General features: G+C 34.4%; 1 protein-coding gene across 1 annotated transcript; it reads right to left on the reverse strand.

Annotated features, from left to right (window-relative positions):
- Nucleotides 1-8,348: 8,348 nt before the first annotated feature.
- Nucleotides 8,349-18,173, reverse strand: LOC18440238 (uncharacterized). Its single transcript, XM_088873386.1, has 3 exons — nucleotides 17,690-18,173; nucleotides 16,346-16,726; nucleotides 8,349-9,403 (listed from the first exon to the last, which is right to left on the reverse strand). The coding sequence occupies exons 1-3, from the start codon at nucleotides 17,978-17,980 to the stop codon at nucleotides 8,780-8,782; spliced, it is 1,296 nt and encodes a 431-aa protein (XP_088729512.1). The 5' UTR covers nucleotides 17,981-18,173; the 3' UTR covers nucleotides 8,349-8,779.
- Between the last annotated feature and the right edge of the window lie 141 nt (nucleotides 18,174-18,314).

Below are 18,314 nucleotides of genomic sequence, written 5' to 3' on the forward strand. Positions count from 1 at the left end.
CCATATCCTTTGAATCCACCTTTTACTATTTTTTAGCCTTACACTTGAACTAACTCACAGGCGTTGTATGGGTCTACGCCACACATGACCAACCACTCTCTCATTTTATCGCCATTTTTTAGCCTTCCACTTGAACTAACTCATAGGTGTTGTACGGGGTTTGTGCCACACATGACTAGCCACCTAGGTTTGCTCCCTCTCATCTTATCACCTATTGGTGCTGCACCTAAATTTTTCCAAATAGATTCATTACGAATTCTACTCTTTCTTTTCTTGCCACTCATCCATCTCAACATCTTCCTTCTTGCTACACTCATTCATTCTATGGCTGTATTGTTTTTTGACTGCCCAACATTTCGTCCAATAGGGCAAAAAACTTATCTCACAGGTGTCTTATAGATCTTGCCATTCAACTTCATTGATATGTGACGATCGCATAAAATTCTGATCGCACTACTTCACCCACCCAGCTCTAATTCTACGTGAAATATCTTCCTCAATTTTTTTATTTTCTTGGATTATTGACCCAAAAGTACAATCTTTTTACTATTTCCTGACTGTTTGCATTCTAGGGTATCCGTCCAAAATTCTAACTCAAAATTGTGTATCCTATACTTCCCTGAATAATTTCGAGGATGTGTGGTGGATAGATTGTATCCTATGCTTCCCCAAACTCAGATTCGTTGATTTGTGATTGTGTTTCATGCACCCGTTTAGCTTTAATAAATAGACCAAAACACTCCACGCTCCGTGATCAAGCCAAGGGTTCTCAATGTAATTGCTTTGTACCATTCCATTCGACCATAATAACATTGTCATCAAAGGGCTTTCACTTAGGCAAAATATTTCATACTCCCATGGGAGTATACTATTCATTACTCTCTCAAGCAAACCCAATCTAAGAATGCTTATAGGACATCAAAATTTGGGGATGCAACATTTTCAATCGACAGACTAATCTCAATAAATAAAAATAAAAATCAAATTGTAGCCTATATGCCCTTGAAAAAAAAAAAAATGTCTCAAGATTAAACATAATCCCTCCAATTTTAGAAGGATGAAATCTAAGTTTGTTTTTCAACTTTATTATTTTTTAATTTTTTAGATGTTTTTCAAGTTTTCAAATTTCCTCCAAGTAAGTTTTCTGATCGAGAGAGTAGATATAGATTCTTCTCCCAAGGGCTTTCTACATGTTTAGTTCTACACTTGTAAATGAGGTTCTAGTACCCAACTGGATCGGAAATCTTCAGTCCCACTTGAAACGCCCAATACCAATTTTTTTTTTAGCTGAGTTTTTTTTTTTTTTTTTAATCAATGTTTAACAGTTCAGCCGGTATGGATCACTAATATGGATCGATTACAAGTTTTTGTGGCTCTCAAGATATATTCATGCTCTTGAGCACAATGAATACCAAATTAAAAATTGTTGTAACGTTGCGGTTGCGGTTGCAGTTTCTAGCCTTGTATTGAGAAAAGCGGCCACATAATGAGCCCGTGTAGTGTACCGACAAAAATATACATTTACTCCTTCGGGCAAAGACCCAGTCAGAAAGATGCCTAAGTCGAAGATTTAGGGATCAATTTTTTAAGGGTGCAGTTGGCAAACGGATGCATCCGTAGCTGTAGAGGTAAGGTCCGCCTTCAAATTTTATCATGATATATAATTTTGATGTAAATTGTTATTAGGATTATCTCAAAATCTATTTTTATATCTAATTATAAAATTTTAAATTTTAAAAATAGTTAAAATCAAGTAGATCTATAAACATATGATAATCTTGAAAATGGACGGTGTAGATAATATGTTGTAAAATGCACTATTTTTTAGAATTAAAATCTTTTTATTTTTCATGGTCATACATTTTGATGTCGAGATGATCAATCAAAGGGTTTTTCAACATTAAAACTACCTTTTCCGATGGATTTTTGAGGTGCATCCATAGCTATAGAAGTAAGGTTGAAACCTTATATAAACTTTTTCCATTTTTGAATCACCAAATGAGTATTTCTTAAAGGGTGGTTTGTATAGAGCCTAGGCTCTAAACAATCAAATTAGAGCCTACCTTCACATAGTGACAAGAAATGTGGTGTCAATATGGGAAATATTTGTTATAGCTTTAAAATTTATTTTTATCTTTATTTATAAAGTTTAAAGCTTCAAAGATAGTGTCAATCAACAGATCTATGAAAACTTGAAAATCTTGAAAATTGACGGTAAAAAAACGAGTTATAAAATACACTATTTTCAAAACTTGAAATCCATTTTTTTCTCATGTCCATGCGTCTTGATGTCGAGATGATCGATTTGAGGATATTTGGGCATCAAAACAAACTCTTTTAGTGAAAATTTTGACGTAGGCTCAAATTTAAATGTTTACAACCTCGGCTCTATATAAACATTTCCCTTTTCTAAAGGAAAGTAAAATTTATTGGGAGTTTTTAATCACCAGCCATCCAAAGACTAAACGGTGTTTCTTCGGTCTTAGAAAATGTACATGATTCTTATCTCTTTATTCCTTTATTTATTTTTTCTTTTAATTGTGGGGGAAATGATTTGGTCGCGAGGAAGTTGTATCCCCAACATTTGAGAATTTTCCTTGGAAGTAAATGCCGCATATGCTCCCGGGAGCATAGAAAATGTTGGATAATAATCATGTGTGTCTATCCATGTATGCTCATGTAAATGCATATTATACTTAGTTTTATTTGTAAAATATTGAGAAATAGGAGCAAAGATCCTAATCTTTGTCTTCTTCTTCTTTTTCTTCTTTTTTTTTTTGACAAATATCAAAGATCCCAATCTTACTCGATTGTTTTGATTGACGGCTTTTCAGGAAAATAAAAAATGCTATGAGACCATTTATGTTTTTTGTACAAGTCATGTGGCATCCATCCAACAGATGAAATTATGTCATAACATTTTTAGAATTTTTGTTTTGAATTTTGTGCCCACATCCTCAACCACCCCCATTTTATATCTAATTGTTGATATACCTTGCATCACAAGTAAATAGCCTAAATTTATAATACCCATTTCCATGTTCATTCGGAACGCATCAATACCCATGCCAAATGATTTCTTGCTCCCACGGGAGCAAACTGCCTATTTTATCTATCTAGCAAAAACTATGCTAGGGATATTTTTCAGATCCCAATTTTTGGGGATGTATCCTCTATAAATCACAGATCAATTCCAAAAAAAAAAAAAAAAATTAAAATTCGAACACACACTCTATGGGCTTGAAAAAAATGACTTCCCAAAGTTGAATGTGCGCCATCCAATTTTAGACCAGCAAGATCTAAGGGTTAGAGGGATGAAAATCCTTTTTTAAAAAAAAAAAAAAAACAATAATGTCATGATATTTAAATGGGTCCCTAATTTTCTGATCAATTTTTTTTTCAATTCCGCCCTTGGGAACAAATAGACAATTTGCTCCTGCAGGACGATAAGTATATGCAGTCAAAACCAATTATAATCATGTGACTTATACAAAGGATATGGTTTCCTCGGTTTTGTGTATTGGCAAATGTATTGTTTGCCACGGCACATGCTTCCCTCAATATTGTTGTTTAGAAATGACAGTTGAACGGTTGGACAAATTGTTGGATTGTGTGTACATCTCGCTAAAGCACATGCCTAACCCAAATATGTTATATTTATGTTTTTTTTTTAATCTTTCAAAAAGGGAAGGCATTCTACAAGTGTTTAAAAAATTAGCCCTAGAGTTGGCCACCACCCCATGTTCCGAGTCAAACTAGCCAAATTGGCAAGTCATCTTAGATGATTTCACCAATTGTTTTTTGAGAAAAACATATAAATGAACCCTAAAAACTTTAAACCATATTAGGTACCTCAAATCATTCTAAAAGTAATTTCTCTTGTTTTTTTTTTTTGGTAGTTCAATGGGGATGGGATCTTCTACTTGCGGTAGAAATAGAACTAACGTTATGTTGTCCTTAAGCCCATTCTTATGAAAGAAATATGGTTTGTACATTGAAATTTTTTAATATAATTTTTGGGTGAATAGGGCTAAGTCCCAGTTTCGGGAGGCTCACGGGCCAGTCGCCTAAGTGTTCCTGGTTGAACCAAGAAAAATGGCCTGTCTTGTCTGATTTTAAAACCCTAAATTGCACAATGAATGTAGTTTATAACCAGTAAACAACACACCGTATTTGGGCTAGTCGAGTTCACTATGGCCCATAAGGTATTCGTGCCTATCCTAAGTCGTATTTGGGCTGGGTACCCCTCTTCTTATTTTTTTTTTTTTTTTCCTGTTTTCACCAAAAAAAACCAAGGGAAATGGTTTTTTTTTGCAAATTTTAATCCATTTTCCAGCCCCATTTTGCTTGATTTGGACACAAATTAATTCATCTTAGACTAACAAACTGGCTTTTGGTAAAATAATGTATTCCCAACTCCCCCAACTCTCCGAACCAAATCATCCTACAGTTGATTCGAAATGTTGGTATTAGAGCCCTCTAAAAGAGCAACTTATTGGATCGAAATTTCAAATACAAGGACATGGATTCTATGCGGTCAGCCCGCATATTGTAGAAATGCGGGTTTGACAAAAAATATATATTTTAAATATAATTTGTTCTTAATTTTTAGAGAATATATAGTATTTAACATAGAGATCATAAATAAGAAAATAAAATAAAATAAATAATAGCTATATTAAGAAAACATTTGGACCGTTAGCTACAATTGTTTTTAGATGGACCACCTATTTACATCCATCTTTAAGATGGATGCTTTATACCTTTGGACCGCATATTGTAGAAGGGAAAGCTTTCTATGTTCCCCCTACAATATAGAAGTTCTATGTTCTCCCTTATCCAACCGTCTATTTCTGAATGGAGGGCTAAGATTGCCCCAATTACATTGTCACATCTCTACACTGTTTTATTTTTAATTTTTTTCTATAAACTGTTTTGACACCAAATTTTGGACATCCATTCCTATATTAAACGCGCACTAAAAAAAATATAAAAAACATATTTTTAATAAATAAAATGACCAAAATACCCCTAAAAGTTTCAAGGGGTATTTTGGTCATTATTTTTAATCTAAAAATTATTGTTAATATTTTTTATAGGTGCGTACCAATGAGAAGATGACACGTACCAAATTTCATATTAAAAAAAATTGTATTAAAAAAACTAAAAATAAAATACTTTGAGATGTCGGATCTAAGATAAAACGGTGAGTAACTCCCTTGATAAAAAATAGACGGCTGGATGATAGGGGGAACATAGAACTTCTATATTGTAACGGAACATAAAAAGCTTTCCCATTGTAGAAATGCGGTCCTATATGAAACAATTTTCCATACAAAAACCAGAGTTAAATTTTTGTACCCAAAATTAAAGACCTCTGAATTCTCTCTCGTTTTCTAATCAAATGTGCTCGAATTTGTCCTAAAATGTTTCTATCAAATGGATATACAAAAGCCCTAGCATTTTTTAATCAAAACAAGATATCTCCAATTTCGATGTTTTTCCTTTTTTTTTTTTTTTCCATCTTTTAGAAAAAAATTGGTTTTTACTCTATTATTTATTTTACGACCAAATAAAAATAAATTTAATTTGGAATAAATACCTTTATCATTTTTACAATTTCCTCTGTTTTTTTTTTTTGTCCCAGTCAACCACGTACCCAACACGGTTGTTTGACAGTGGAACGGAGGAATAATTCAACAGCAAAAGGTTGATCTTTTATGATAGGAGTAATGCGTCCGTTAGTTTACTGTTTATTAAGAATGCAACGCATCTACATTAACAAAATCGATTGCTCAATTTGTATTCTGAATTTCACATCGCTTTGGTCTTATTGGATATCTTTGTCATGTTTGAAATATCAAAAATGGCATATATCTTTATGGGGGAGTTATTTCATGTCACTATGTCATTATGTGGATTGCCATGGTAAATCATGCAAAGCTTTGCTCTCTTTGCTCATTATGGTTAAAAATTTCTTTGCTCATTCTGGTAAAAAATTTCTGACATTTTGAGCTGGTGAAGCATTGATTATTTCCTTTACACATGTTTACCGTGAGGTTAATGAGCGCAGACTGGCTAGCTAAACATGGGAGTTCTTTATCTTTTTTTTATGTTTCTAAGGTTTGGATGTCTACTTTGAAATATGTTGCTCTCGAATCATTACTAATAAAATTATTGACTTTGTCCCAAAAAAAAAAGTATACTAACAATATTTATAGAAAATTATATTTTTAGTATTTATATGACTCCAAAAATTACACATGCCCTCTCTTCACCCCAAAATCAATTCTAAAAAAAATAAAGCTCAATTTACACCCTAATATGGTCAAAATGAGTCCCTCTCCAATAATTAATCTAGATCATGAATTTGTGAATTTTAATATCTAGGCTTTTATGAAATCAAAAATATTTTTTCTTTAATAACATTGTTCATTTAATCATAATCAAGCCATATAAAAAAATTGGAAATGAAAAAAATTCTTCTAAAACCTAGATTTAAGTATTTTACCAATATAAACAGCCTATACTAATTGAGCTAAAACAACACTTTCTAGACTGTGTTTTCAAATTATATCTCTTTTGTGATTTTTCATTGGAATGAAAAGAGTATATATTGAAAATTAGGGTGAAACAAATAGCCCTAACATGATTTTTGAAGATTGTTTCATTATATTACTATACAATTGTTGCATGAAATCACTCCAATCTTTAAAGGACACATATTTGGTGAGTATGCCAACTCATCTCATGTCTCCGTCCTAATTTATGATACAAAAACACGTTCCAATTTTTGTACATCTATTTTTGCCTCAAATCCATCAACTTGGTGCTTAAAAGACAATGCAGATTTGTTGATCTTTGAAGAATTAAAAGAACGGTCCAAAACCTTACACGATGGACTATTTTTAATATTTATAAAGGGAAAAGTTTTTATGCTTTCCCTACTACATAGAAGTTCTATCCTCTCCGTACCATCCAATCGTTCAATTTTGATGAAGAGAGCCACTCATTGTTTGTTCTTAGATCCGACGTCTCAAAGTATTTTATTTTTAGCTTTTTTTAAACAAATTATATGAATATGAAATTTGGTATGTGACATCTTCTCATTGGGGTGCACCTATAAAAAATATTTTAAAATAATTTTTTGATAAATTATAATGACCAAAATACCCTTTAAATCTTTCAGGGGTATTTTGAACATTTTATTTTATTGAAAATATTGTTTTTATCTTTTCGCTAGTGCGAGATTAATAGAAGAATGGACGTCCAAAATTTGGTGTCAAATTAGTTTATAGAGAAAAATTTACAAATAAAATAGTGTAGAACTGTGACATTGTGATTGGAGCAATCTTAGCCCTCCATTCAGAATAGACGGCTGGATAAGGGGAAGAATAGAACTTCTATACTGTAGAGGAAGCATAGAAAGCTTGCCCATTTCTAAATACATGATCGTGGTGCCTTGACAACAGACTTACAAAAATTTTGGATTGAAAATCCATCTTTAAGAATAATTTTTTTTCCAAACCTGTTAAACAAATGTGTAATCGTAAAAAGGAATTGCCAATAGTGTCTACAACAAACTCTAAAACCATTTGACATCAAATGGACTCCTTGGAGATTTATTCCTTTGTTAAGGGGATACAACCAAGTCATCTATCAACTCCGTTCATTTGGTGCTAGATTTGTAGGAGGTTTTCAAATTTGGGATTTATTAGGGTCTTGTCATATTTCAAATTTGTTACTATATGATATCTTGAGGAATCCATATTTTGAGATGGAGATTGTATACGATAAGACCATTTACCTATGTTATAAGCACATCACAAACATCTTTAGTCATTCAATTTTAAATTGGGCAGCTTGAGTGCGTCAAGCATTTTAAAATTTTTTTTTTTGAACTTTGAACCTAGTAAATAACATGCTCACAACCACTCAATTTGAAATTTGCTAGATAAAAGTGATTGTAACCTTTACGTACAAAAAAATAAGTGATCTAAGAAGAGTATACTTTTACTTTGAAAAGAGTAGAGAGGATATAACATGTTCCCAATAATACTGTACAACAACATACAAGAGTGATACTTGTGAAGATCTTTTTGATCTAAAATTTTTGGATTATCTAACCATTGCCATATGATTATTGTCAAGAAAAATGATTCTGATTTTGAGTTCTTAAATATTTCAATCTTGCCCTCCAAAAATTGAATGATTCCTATTCCTATTCAATCTTGGAGTATTTTTTTTTATGCCCTCCAAATTTTTTTTTTTTAAGTTTTAAAATTTATAATTAGAGATGAAAAATATATTTGAAGGTTATCACAAAGATTTTCAGTGTTGAAACCATATTTTTCGACACTATTTGAAAGTGCGCTTTACTTTGATTGTTTAAAGCCTAAGCTCGATACAAACCCCACCCTTTGGTGTAAACATCATCGTACTTTTAGGCCCTGAGACAATCCGATATCAACAACGGATGGCCGAAGAGTGTCATTCCTCGCCTCAAAGCTTTCAGCTCAGTTGTCCAGTTTTTTACATCAGACGGTGTGAAGTGCTATTAGTATCTTGCTTGAAACCAAACGGGTAGTATCGCAAAACTCTTTTAACGGTAACGGTGTGGCATGCTACCGAGTCCACCCGAACCATCTCCGATTCGAAGAACTCTTGGCATATGTACACACAGGGGAAAGACCTCCCTTCACTCTTTACATCTTTTAGAACCCGAAAACCCTCTTCCCCTCTTCTCTTTCGCCTGCCCCCTCCTCTTCCACTTCCATCGTCAATCTTCATCTTCCTCATCTGTTGAATCTTGATGGTTCCGGGCCCCATTTTCCGGTGCCACGATCCTCGCTGACTTGCTTCTCCCAAGTGTTGTGCCTCTCGCGCCCCCGCCTCCTCCCACCACCACATCGTACGAGTCTTGTTCTTTGCGTAAATCTGCAGGAGGAAGGAAACAGTCTCCTGAGAGCCCCCAAATATTGAAATCCACTTCCTCTATACTCCATGTCTCCTCCATCCTAGTCCTGCTGTGCGTGGTGGATGTTTCACCGTACCGCAATAGGGAGACCACAGTTCGACCGGAGTGAGCTATGGCAATGCCATCAATTAGCCTATAGTCGTCGATTAACGATTCCATGCTAGTTTCCCAGTAACTCTCATCACCACTGTTGGCTTTGATTCTTAGCAGGTGGCAGTCTTCGAACTGACAGAGAAGGCCAGTGCGCTGGCTGAAGTAGCCCCACACCGTGTGACGCATTATCTCCACACTACTACTGCTTCTGGATTTGAGGGTGCCAGCGCCCACCTCTAGCTTCAGGATGAAGCAGTCTTCGTTATTTATCATCTTTTCCCCGATGCACACCGCGTTGGAGAAGAGGTTGGCGGCCGACCGCGGGTCGAGGCCCTGTGAGCCACATCAGTGGATTCACCCAACAGAACCATGTTATCTCTATCTTTACTAGAGGAAAGCATACTGGAATATCTGATTATATTTGAATTGACATAAACAATAACTATGTTCTCTGTTTCTGTTATGGGAAAGTATACTGTAGTACTTGTTTGTTAGTAATACTCCACTTGAAATCTGTCGAAGATTTCGATGGACGTTGAGCCAAACAATGATGCCCCCAACCATTGGTAAATATACATGCATGATATAAACAAGTACTGAGTAATGCTATATAGATAAGGGATTGTAGACTGTGAGATTGTTTGGAAGTCATAATTATAGTCAATAGATGTTAAATTGGATAGCTTGGGATATATCACAAAGTTGGAGGGTTTTTTTTTTTTGAGTTCAATGACACATTTACAACTATCCCATTTAAAATTTATCCCATTCCTTGAGGGAATCAATGATCTAGGCCGAGTCAAACAGTTTGCTGATGCTTGCCGTGAACTAGTATGTAGAACTGTATTGGAACAATTCCGATTCAGATTAGGGATTCCCTACATGGATTGATGGGGTTTGAATCACTGCTTTATAGTTTGTTACAATCCAACTTTTTTTTTTTTTCTATATTTCTTTTTTTTTTTTTTTGCTTCCAATCAATTTAAGTTAGATATGGCCATTGTTTCAAAACTCGACGCTCCGAATTAGGAATTACTGATATGATATAGGAACTAGTTGGGACTGAACCAGTTCTGAAAAGGTATTGGTCTTGGCCTATTCCCCCCCTAAACCCCCTCTTTTATTTTTAATTTTTTCATTTTATTTTTAAGCTTATGTATTATTTTTTTAAGTTCCCCCTAATTCCCCAGTCGATAAATCTCTATTTGATGTTTTATTTTTATTTTTAAATACTTGTTAGATCACCGATTCAAATTGATTCTAATTAATTTGGATCGCCAATCCAACGATTCGAGATGAATATGAGGGGTAAACGATCCACCGCAAGTTTTGAAACACTAGATAAAATAGTTTTTATGTTAATTACCAGTAGATTTAGATGAAGAAAGATGAGTTGAGGGAAAGTTTAGAAAAACAGGGCCGAAGAAGAGTGACTTGCAAGTGAAAATTATGACGCCATAAATTATTGGGGACACTTTCTATGTGACCCCAACAACCTATAAGTTATATGGGATCTCAGTTCTCAGCCATTTGATCTAAAACGAATGGCTACGATTGTTCATACCACAATGGCACGCCAAACATTGGTTTTTTTTTTTTTTTTTTTATACAAAAATTTTTTGAATGAAATTTTGGGCATCCCTTCATAAAATTAGGGCGAACCTAGAAAAAATAAAAAATAAATATTTCCCAAAAAATAAACAACCAAAATGGCCCTAAAATTTTGAGGAGTATTCTAATAATTTTTCTTCTTAAAAAATAATTGTTTTTTATTTTCATCATGTGCGCCTTGTTTGATCTAGGCATACGCCAAATTTTGGCTTAAAATGATTTATAGAATAAAAATTAAAAATAAAAAACTCTGAGCCATATGATCAAGATCTAACGGTTAAAAACTAGCTTGTCACATTGTAACTCAAACCATCTCAGCCATATACTCAAATCTGACAGTTGAGATCAAGAGTCACATATAATACATATATGGTTAGACATTTCCCTAAATTATTCCCCGTTATATATAGGGCCACTTGGACCGAATCCTCATCACGTCATGGATTGGGGATCCATAACTTGGATCTTCACGATCTCAAAAGGCAAAAAGGGCGAAGAATTTGGAGCCCATAATATGTTACATTGTTTTATCTGGACCATCCATTTCTATAATTAAAAATCTGATCTGGATGGGAATAGATTTACATATTCTTTTGGAATGGTTTTTTAAGCGGCCAAATGCATCCATCTCATACCTCACTTTGTATGGATCCAAAAGTTTAACAAATTATATAAAAGAAAAAATTTATATAAGGCTGCAACATTGCAACGTGGAGCAATTGATGCACCTTAAAAATCTATGGAAAACGGTTTAAAATTTTATAATTAAATATAAAAATATATTTAAAATAATCCTAAAAATATTTTACACTAAAATTATATACCACGATAAAATTTAAAGGCGCACCTCACCTCAACGGCTACGGATGCAGCATCCGTACGCCAACTACACCCTTCTAGAAATCATCCCACACCAATAGGTTGACAGTTACGGCGGCGAATAGGTCTCACTATCATTAGCTGAATTACATGAGTGTTTGGTGCCACATGTCAATACATGTCGATTTAAATTGAGCTTATTTTATCTTAAATTTATCTCGCGTCCCACTCCCATCATATATGATATTAAAAACATTATATATACTTAAAAATATGGCAAACTTTAGTGCCTCCCCCATGTAAGCTATACATGACCGCTATTCCCCGTCGTTTCATTTAAATGCACAATTAGGATAGCTTCGGTCACAAATTTTTAGTCATAAATTTGTTTATCAGTGTCTACTCTTGTTCATACAGCTCAAAGTGTTTTATATTTATAACTAATTTTGACATAAAATTGCGCATGCTCGCTTCTCTAAAAATAATATTTCAAAACAATAAAGGACCAAATACTACTATAAAGTTACATCGGTCTTCTTATTTTATCTGAAATTTTTTATGTTTTCTGTGCTTAGTAAGAAGTGGGCATACCCCAAATTTAATGTTAAAATCTTTTATAAAAGTTTAAAAATAAATACTGCTAGGTGTGATTTTGTGATTGAAGCTATCTTTACCATCCGTTCAGATCAGATGATTGACAATAGCAATCACATGTGTTTTACACATTGGTATAGTAACATGTAAAATTTTTCTAAAAATATAGTATTTCATTTATAAATAATAATTATATAGACATATCTAATAGTACCAGCATTTTTAAGTCAACGTACTCGACATATTCGATGCTTAAAAACACTGATAGATGCCAGTATTTATAAGGTACAGTTTATACAAGGCCGACGCTCTAAATAATCAAAGTAAAGTGCAACTTCAAATAGTATTGAAAAATATGGTTTCATTATTAGAAATCTTTGTGATAGCCTTAAAATATATTTTTTATCTATAATTATAAGATTTAAAGCATTAAAATTTGTGTACATCGAACAGATCTATAAAAACTTGAAAATATTGGAATTTGACGGTCCAAATATGCATTATAAGACGCACTATTTCCAAAACTTGAAATCTAAATTTTTTCTCATGTCCATGCATCTTAAGGTTGAGATGATCAATTTGAGGATATTTAGGCATAAAAACAACCTGTTCCAGTAAAATTTTTGAGGTGCGCCCTAATTTGATTGTTTAGAGCCTCACTATTATATAACTTTTTTCCATATTTATATAATATTGCATATATCTATCAAAACATATTTTTCCTAGATAGTCTATTCATCTTAGAGTTGGCAAAGGGTAAGCCCGCTATGGCCCTGACATAAAGAACAAAAAGCAAATTAAAGAAATAAGGGGCTTAGCCAAGGCCAAGCTGGCTTGGTTTGGCCCGGCCAACCTAGCTTGGCCCTAGCTGGGCCCGACTCTTGTGCCACCATAGCTCGGTCGTGGCACAACCAAACCCTCAGGCCATGTTTTGTGGTCCAAGTCCTTGTTTTTTTTTTATTTTGGGCAATTCAATGGGAAAGACACACCCCTATCCATTTTTTTAAGTACATTAGTTGTTAGCTTTTTTAAGGTATTAGTCGGGGGAATGAAAACCACAACGATCAGGTCCTCTTGTTTCTAGTATACTTGTTCCTCTACTACATTTTTATACTACATTTTCTATGGAAGCGACTACGCAATATTTATAGGTGGGTGAAAATAAACAGCATTTTTGCCCGCATGTTTGGTTCCGTCCGATTTTTTTGGACGGTGTGAATTAAAAGAATGCAACAGACATAACAAATCTGCGACAATATTTTTTCACGCCATTCAAACACGGACAACAACCACGGCTACCGTAGATCCATGGTCGGGCGAAACATTATTCAATTTTGCTTTTAAGAGTTTTACATTTGGGAAAGCTTTCTATGTTTTCCCACTAACATAGAAGTTCCATCCTCCCCCTACTATCCAGCCGTCCATTTTTTATCAAGAGAGTCACTCACCGTTTGATCTTAAATCTGACGTCTCAAAGTATTTTATTTTTATATTTTTTAATACAAATTTTCTGAATATGAAATTTGGTAGGTGCCATCTTCTCAATGGGGCCCACCTATAAAAAATATTAAGAATGATTTTTTGATAAAATGAATGATCAAAATACCCCTTAAATTTTTTTGAAGTATTTTGATCATTTTATTTTATTAAAAATATTTTTTTTATATTTTTCTTTCGTAACGAGTTTAATAAAGGAAGAGACGTCCAAAATTTGGTGTGGGAAACCATATTGTACGGAAAACATAGAAAGCTACTACACTCAAATTGATCTAACTTGAGAACCCCGAAAAATTCGAGATCCAGTCCTGAAATATTGGACCCGTAGATTTCGGCGAAATTAGTTAGACGAGCCAGGAAAGCACATGACTTTCAAGATAGCTGTACATCTCATGGACGGCTGAGATTGAATCCTATTTTTTCAGGTTCAGTTGTCTGACAGCAAAGAGACGGTTTTTGAAAGCGTCAGAGTAGGAAGATTGGGTTGAAATGCAAGCAACCACCATAAAAACCATAAAAAGCAAAAGAAAAAGTAAAAAAAAGTAAAAAGAAATAAAGACTTAAAAAGAAGGGTAGGGCAAAGCTCATTGCTTTATTGCTTTCATACTAAGCATCGATTTCCAAAAATTTCGTGTTGTATTTTATTGTCTTTAACTTTTTACTTTGTTAATTCATTTTTGAAATATTTGCAACTAAATAAAATTTTAATTGTATCTTAATTTCCTTTTTTTCTTTTTTATATAAACTTTTAGTATTTTAAATTAAAAAGCTTAAAAATAAAAAAATAGAATAGTTGGGAATCCAGCAATTCTTTCTAGTAGGACCGCCCTTGTTGAGTAACTCGCCTCATTTCGCTTTGAACCAAAACAAGTCCCAAAGCTAGACAAAGATTAGCCTATATACCCAAATTTTCCTATCCAAAGCGGTTGTATGATGTGGCAATCATATTTGTATAAGTAAGATTACAATATTTTATACAATTTATTTTAGTTGAACGATATAGATTTATCACGTCTTTGAACGTAATATAAACAAAAAATGTCTTTTAAAATAAAATCAAATCGAAACCATTAAAATAAAAATGAAGTAGATTATTGCAATCTTACTTCTATAAATAAAATTACAACCTTGTATCAATTTTCGAGTTTTAAGTCCTAATGTGGATGCAGTAACTACCAGGGTCTGTCTTCAATAAGAGAACAAAAATGTACCACATAAAGCCATAACTCGTACTGCATTCAACATCATCAATAACTAGTGACATAAGTCGACTAAAGAGAGAGTTGGTTTTAGAGAGAGGAAAAGAGGCACCAAGCCACCAACTCGACTACAAGAGGAGAGAGAATTTAAGGTGAAAATTAGTTAAATTACTTTTTTGACAGGGTCAATATTGTTACTGCTCTACCCATCATCTATAACCGATTCCAACCAAGAAATAGAGAGAAAAAAATAAAACCAAGAGCGAGAGAGAGCAGAGAGAGAAAGGTACCAAACTTGTAGGGAGCTCCTTGTGGTTTAGGTCATCTTTTAAAAACATCACATAATTCTAGACTAAAATCCATTCAAAAGCAAGAAATAGTGAGAGATAAAGTATAACCAAAAACAAATAGGGGTTTAAAACATCGCATAATTCTTGACTAAAGTCTATTCAAAAGCAAGATAGGGGTTTGGTCTTATAGAGAGAGAAGCAGATGGGTAGTAGAGTTTAGTTATCAATATTAGATCGGACCACTCAATTTGATAATTCATATTGTCAGTGCCTTAACAAGTCCGATAGAAGCAAAACAAATTTTCGAGTGAAAATTGGTCAAAATAAGTATCTAACCAACCGGTTTTAGTGGGTTTAACTATCTGAAAGTTTTTTATAATATATTTTTTATTTTCTCATTTTAATTTTATTTTATTAAAATTTAATCTAACCATTTTGACTAGTGGTTAAACCAATTCTAATTGGGCCAGTTTCCTCGTTGATTACGTGGCTAGTCTGATCTCAAATCATTATTGATAACTATGCTTTTGAGAAATCATACGGTAGAGAGCTCGGGGTGGTATTGGGGTACTAGAAAAATCGTACAATTTGTAGAGTAATTTACGTATGGATTTTAAAAAAAAAAAAAATTTAAATATAAAATGGCTCTATTTATAGGTGAAAATTACAAAGAAGATCGATTATTATTATTTTTTTTTTATCAAAACTGGTCCTCAGTTTTAAATTTTTTTTTTAAAAAGTTCCTTGTATAGTAGGGCATTGCCCTAAAACTTGGGACACTGGCCTACTAATGAAAAAATCTTAAAAAAAAAGTATATATTTTTAAAATTCTGACCAAAGATTCCATCCACAAAAGGGAGGCCAATTTTTTTTATAATTTCTACCTATAAATAGAGTATTTCGTATTTTAGAAAAAATTTTAACGACGCTACGTAAATCACACTATTTTGGAACGAGAATCAAATAGAAAGCAAAAGAAGGGGGACAAAAGTAAAACCCAGAGAGAGAGAAAGAGAGAGAGAGGTAGCTGGAATATTTAGAGAGAGAGAGAGAGAGAGAGGGAGGGCGGTGTCGCTCGGACATTTAAAGAGATGAGAGTAGTAAAGATATCGTATATTTCCTTTAGAGATATCATAACATTATAATTGATTGAAATCAATAAATTAAGAAAGTAAAAAGCATGAGAGAGAGAGAGAGAGAGTAGTAGAGTGTAGAGAGAGAGAGAGAGAGAGTAGTAGAGTGTAGAAAGAGAAAGAGGTAGGAACCTGGAGGGAACGTCGGAGTGGTCTTGGGGGTCCTCTAGAGGCGTGGGACTGGTGCCAAGGCGTCTGCCTCCATGCTACCTTCCCATCACTCCCTGCACTGATCTTGCACCCAGACACCACCAGCTCAAGGCACCAAAGGTCAGGGTTCTTTTGCCACAAAACAAACGCACCAACCTCCCCCAAAATGCCATTGCCATTGCCTCCTTTGCTGTTATTCGTCGCCGCTGCCGCCGCCTTCACGACGCGATCGCCGGTGTGGAATTCTGACGCCAACATCCTCACCTTGCCGACGGCGTACATGCTGTGGACCGAGTTCAGCACCGCCTGTCCACCGGTGGCCGCGATGTATTGCTGCACTATATACTTCGCGGTCGATACCTCCTGAATTGTCCAAATATAAATTCAAAAATTTAAAAAGCGAGAAGATGAGAGACACATTGGTCTTCATTTCGAACATTAAAGAAAAAAAGAAGAAGAAATAAGTCTTGATTTATTCAATTGAAACCCATGGATATGCAGGTTTTGATTACTTGATAAAAGATGAAAACCCAACCTTTTTTTTTTTTCTAGAAATGTGGTTTCTAAATAAAATTTCATGTAGAAAATGTAACATTGGGAGAAATGTGAAATTCCTTATTGGCCCAAGTGATGAACTTGTGTCATTTTCCTTGTAAATTATATTCTATGGAAAATTGCTACAAACATTTTTGACCAAATTGGTAGAGAAACTAATTGAAACCATTATTTCTAAGATTTATTTATTTTTAGAAAACTGACTAATTCTCACAATGTAGGCGGTAAGCGGAAACGGAGAAAAACCAAATTTGAAAATTTTATTTTGAAAAATAAAATAAAATAAAGATAAACATAAAGAAAAACACTATCATATGAAAAAAGAAAAAGGAAATTAAAAAGAACTACAAACATGAATTCATTCATAAATTAAGGCCAAGGAGAGGCAAATTAATGTATAAAGATCTAGAGGGGAGGAAAATTTTAACAAATTAGTGAAAATTTGACAATTTAATGCATTGCATGTCAATTTAGAGAGAGAGAGAGAGAGACAGAGAGAGAGAGGCAAATTCGATATATTAAAGCTTTATATGCAGATTAGTAGAGAGAAACAGGCAAAAAAACCTAGAGAACTCACAATGGGGGGTGATCCTTTTAAAATTCAGAGAGAGAAACGAGAGAAAAAAACACAGAGCTCACAATGGGGTGATCCATATGAATCTAGAGAGAGAAAGAAGCAAAAAAATACGAAGAACTCACAATGGGGTAATCTATATGAATCTAGAGAAAGAAAGAAGCAAAAAAAAAAAAAAAAAAAAACGAAGAGCTCACAATGGGGTGATCCTTGATGGAGTGATTGGGAGGTGGGTCACTGTGCACAGGCAATGGAATGAGAGGAGCTCCAATAACATTGAGGAGGAGCTGCAAATCCGTGCTTCTCCCTCCAAACAATGGCCTCTGCTCTCCACCACCAGGTGCATGTGCCCTCATCCAAGCCCTCATATTTTGCCATGAATTCAATCCCCTTGGCGATGAATTCCCAAACATTTCTTCAGGGATTGGCACCTCAAGCACCGTGTCAAGCCCATCTTCTCGGTCGAAGTTTGGGCATAGTTTCCTCATGGGAAACCCCCACTTTCTCTCTCTACCTCTTTCTCTCTCTACGTCTGTCTCCTCTCTCTCTCTCTACAGAATGCCTCTCTCTCTCTCTCTATAATTGCTTTGGCACCAAAGGTTTTCCCCTCTATTCCCTTGCGATTTGGGGACGTGGGGTTCCCCCCCTTTGTCGTGGTCGTGCGGGCACGCTCTCTCTCTCTCTCTAAATGGTTTTCTCTTCTCCCTATAAGACCAGTCAATGGACGGTGGAGATGTTGATGCGGAATGGGATTCGAGAATCTAAGCCGTTGGTTGTGTGGAGGCATCTGCTTGTAGTACGGATGCGATGAACCCGACCAAC

This window comes from Amborella trichopoda, chromosome 8, assembly GCF_054954075.1.
Source record: "Amborella trichopoda isolate Santa Cruz 75 chromosome 8, AtrichopodaSantaCruz75HAP2 v2.0, whole genome shotgun sequence".
Taxonomy (NCBI): domain Eukaryota; kingdom Viridiplantae; phylum Streptophyta; class Magnoliopsida; order Amborellales; family Amborellaceae; genus Amborella; species Amborella trichopoda.

Excerpts from the sequence above, each read along its gene's own strand:
- LOC18440238 (XM_088873386.1), bottom strand. The coding sequence starts at position 17,980 with ATGAGGAAACTATGCCCAAACTTCGACCGAGAAGATGGGCTTGACACG. Across the intron at positions 16,727-17,689 it reads CCATCAAGGATCACCCCATT|GAGGTATCGACCGCGAAGTA; the intron begins GTGAGCTCTTCG and ends TGGACAATTCAG. Across the intron at positions 9,404-16,345 it reads CACTCCGACGTTCCCTCCAG|GGCCTCGACCCGCGGTCGGC; the intron begins GTTCCTACCTCT and ends TGTGGCTCACAG.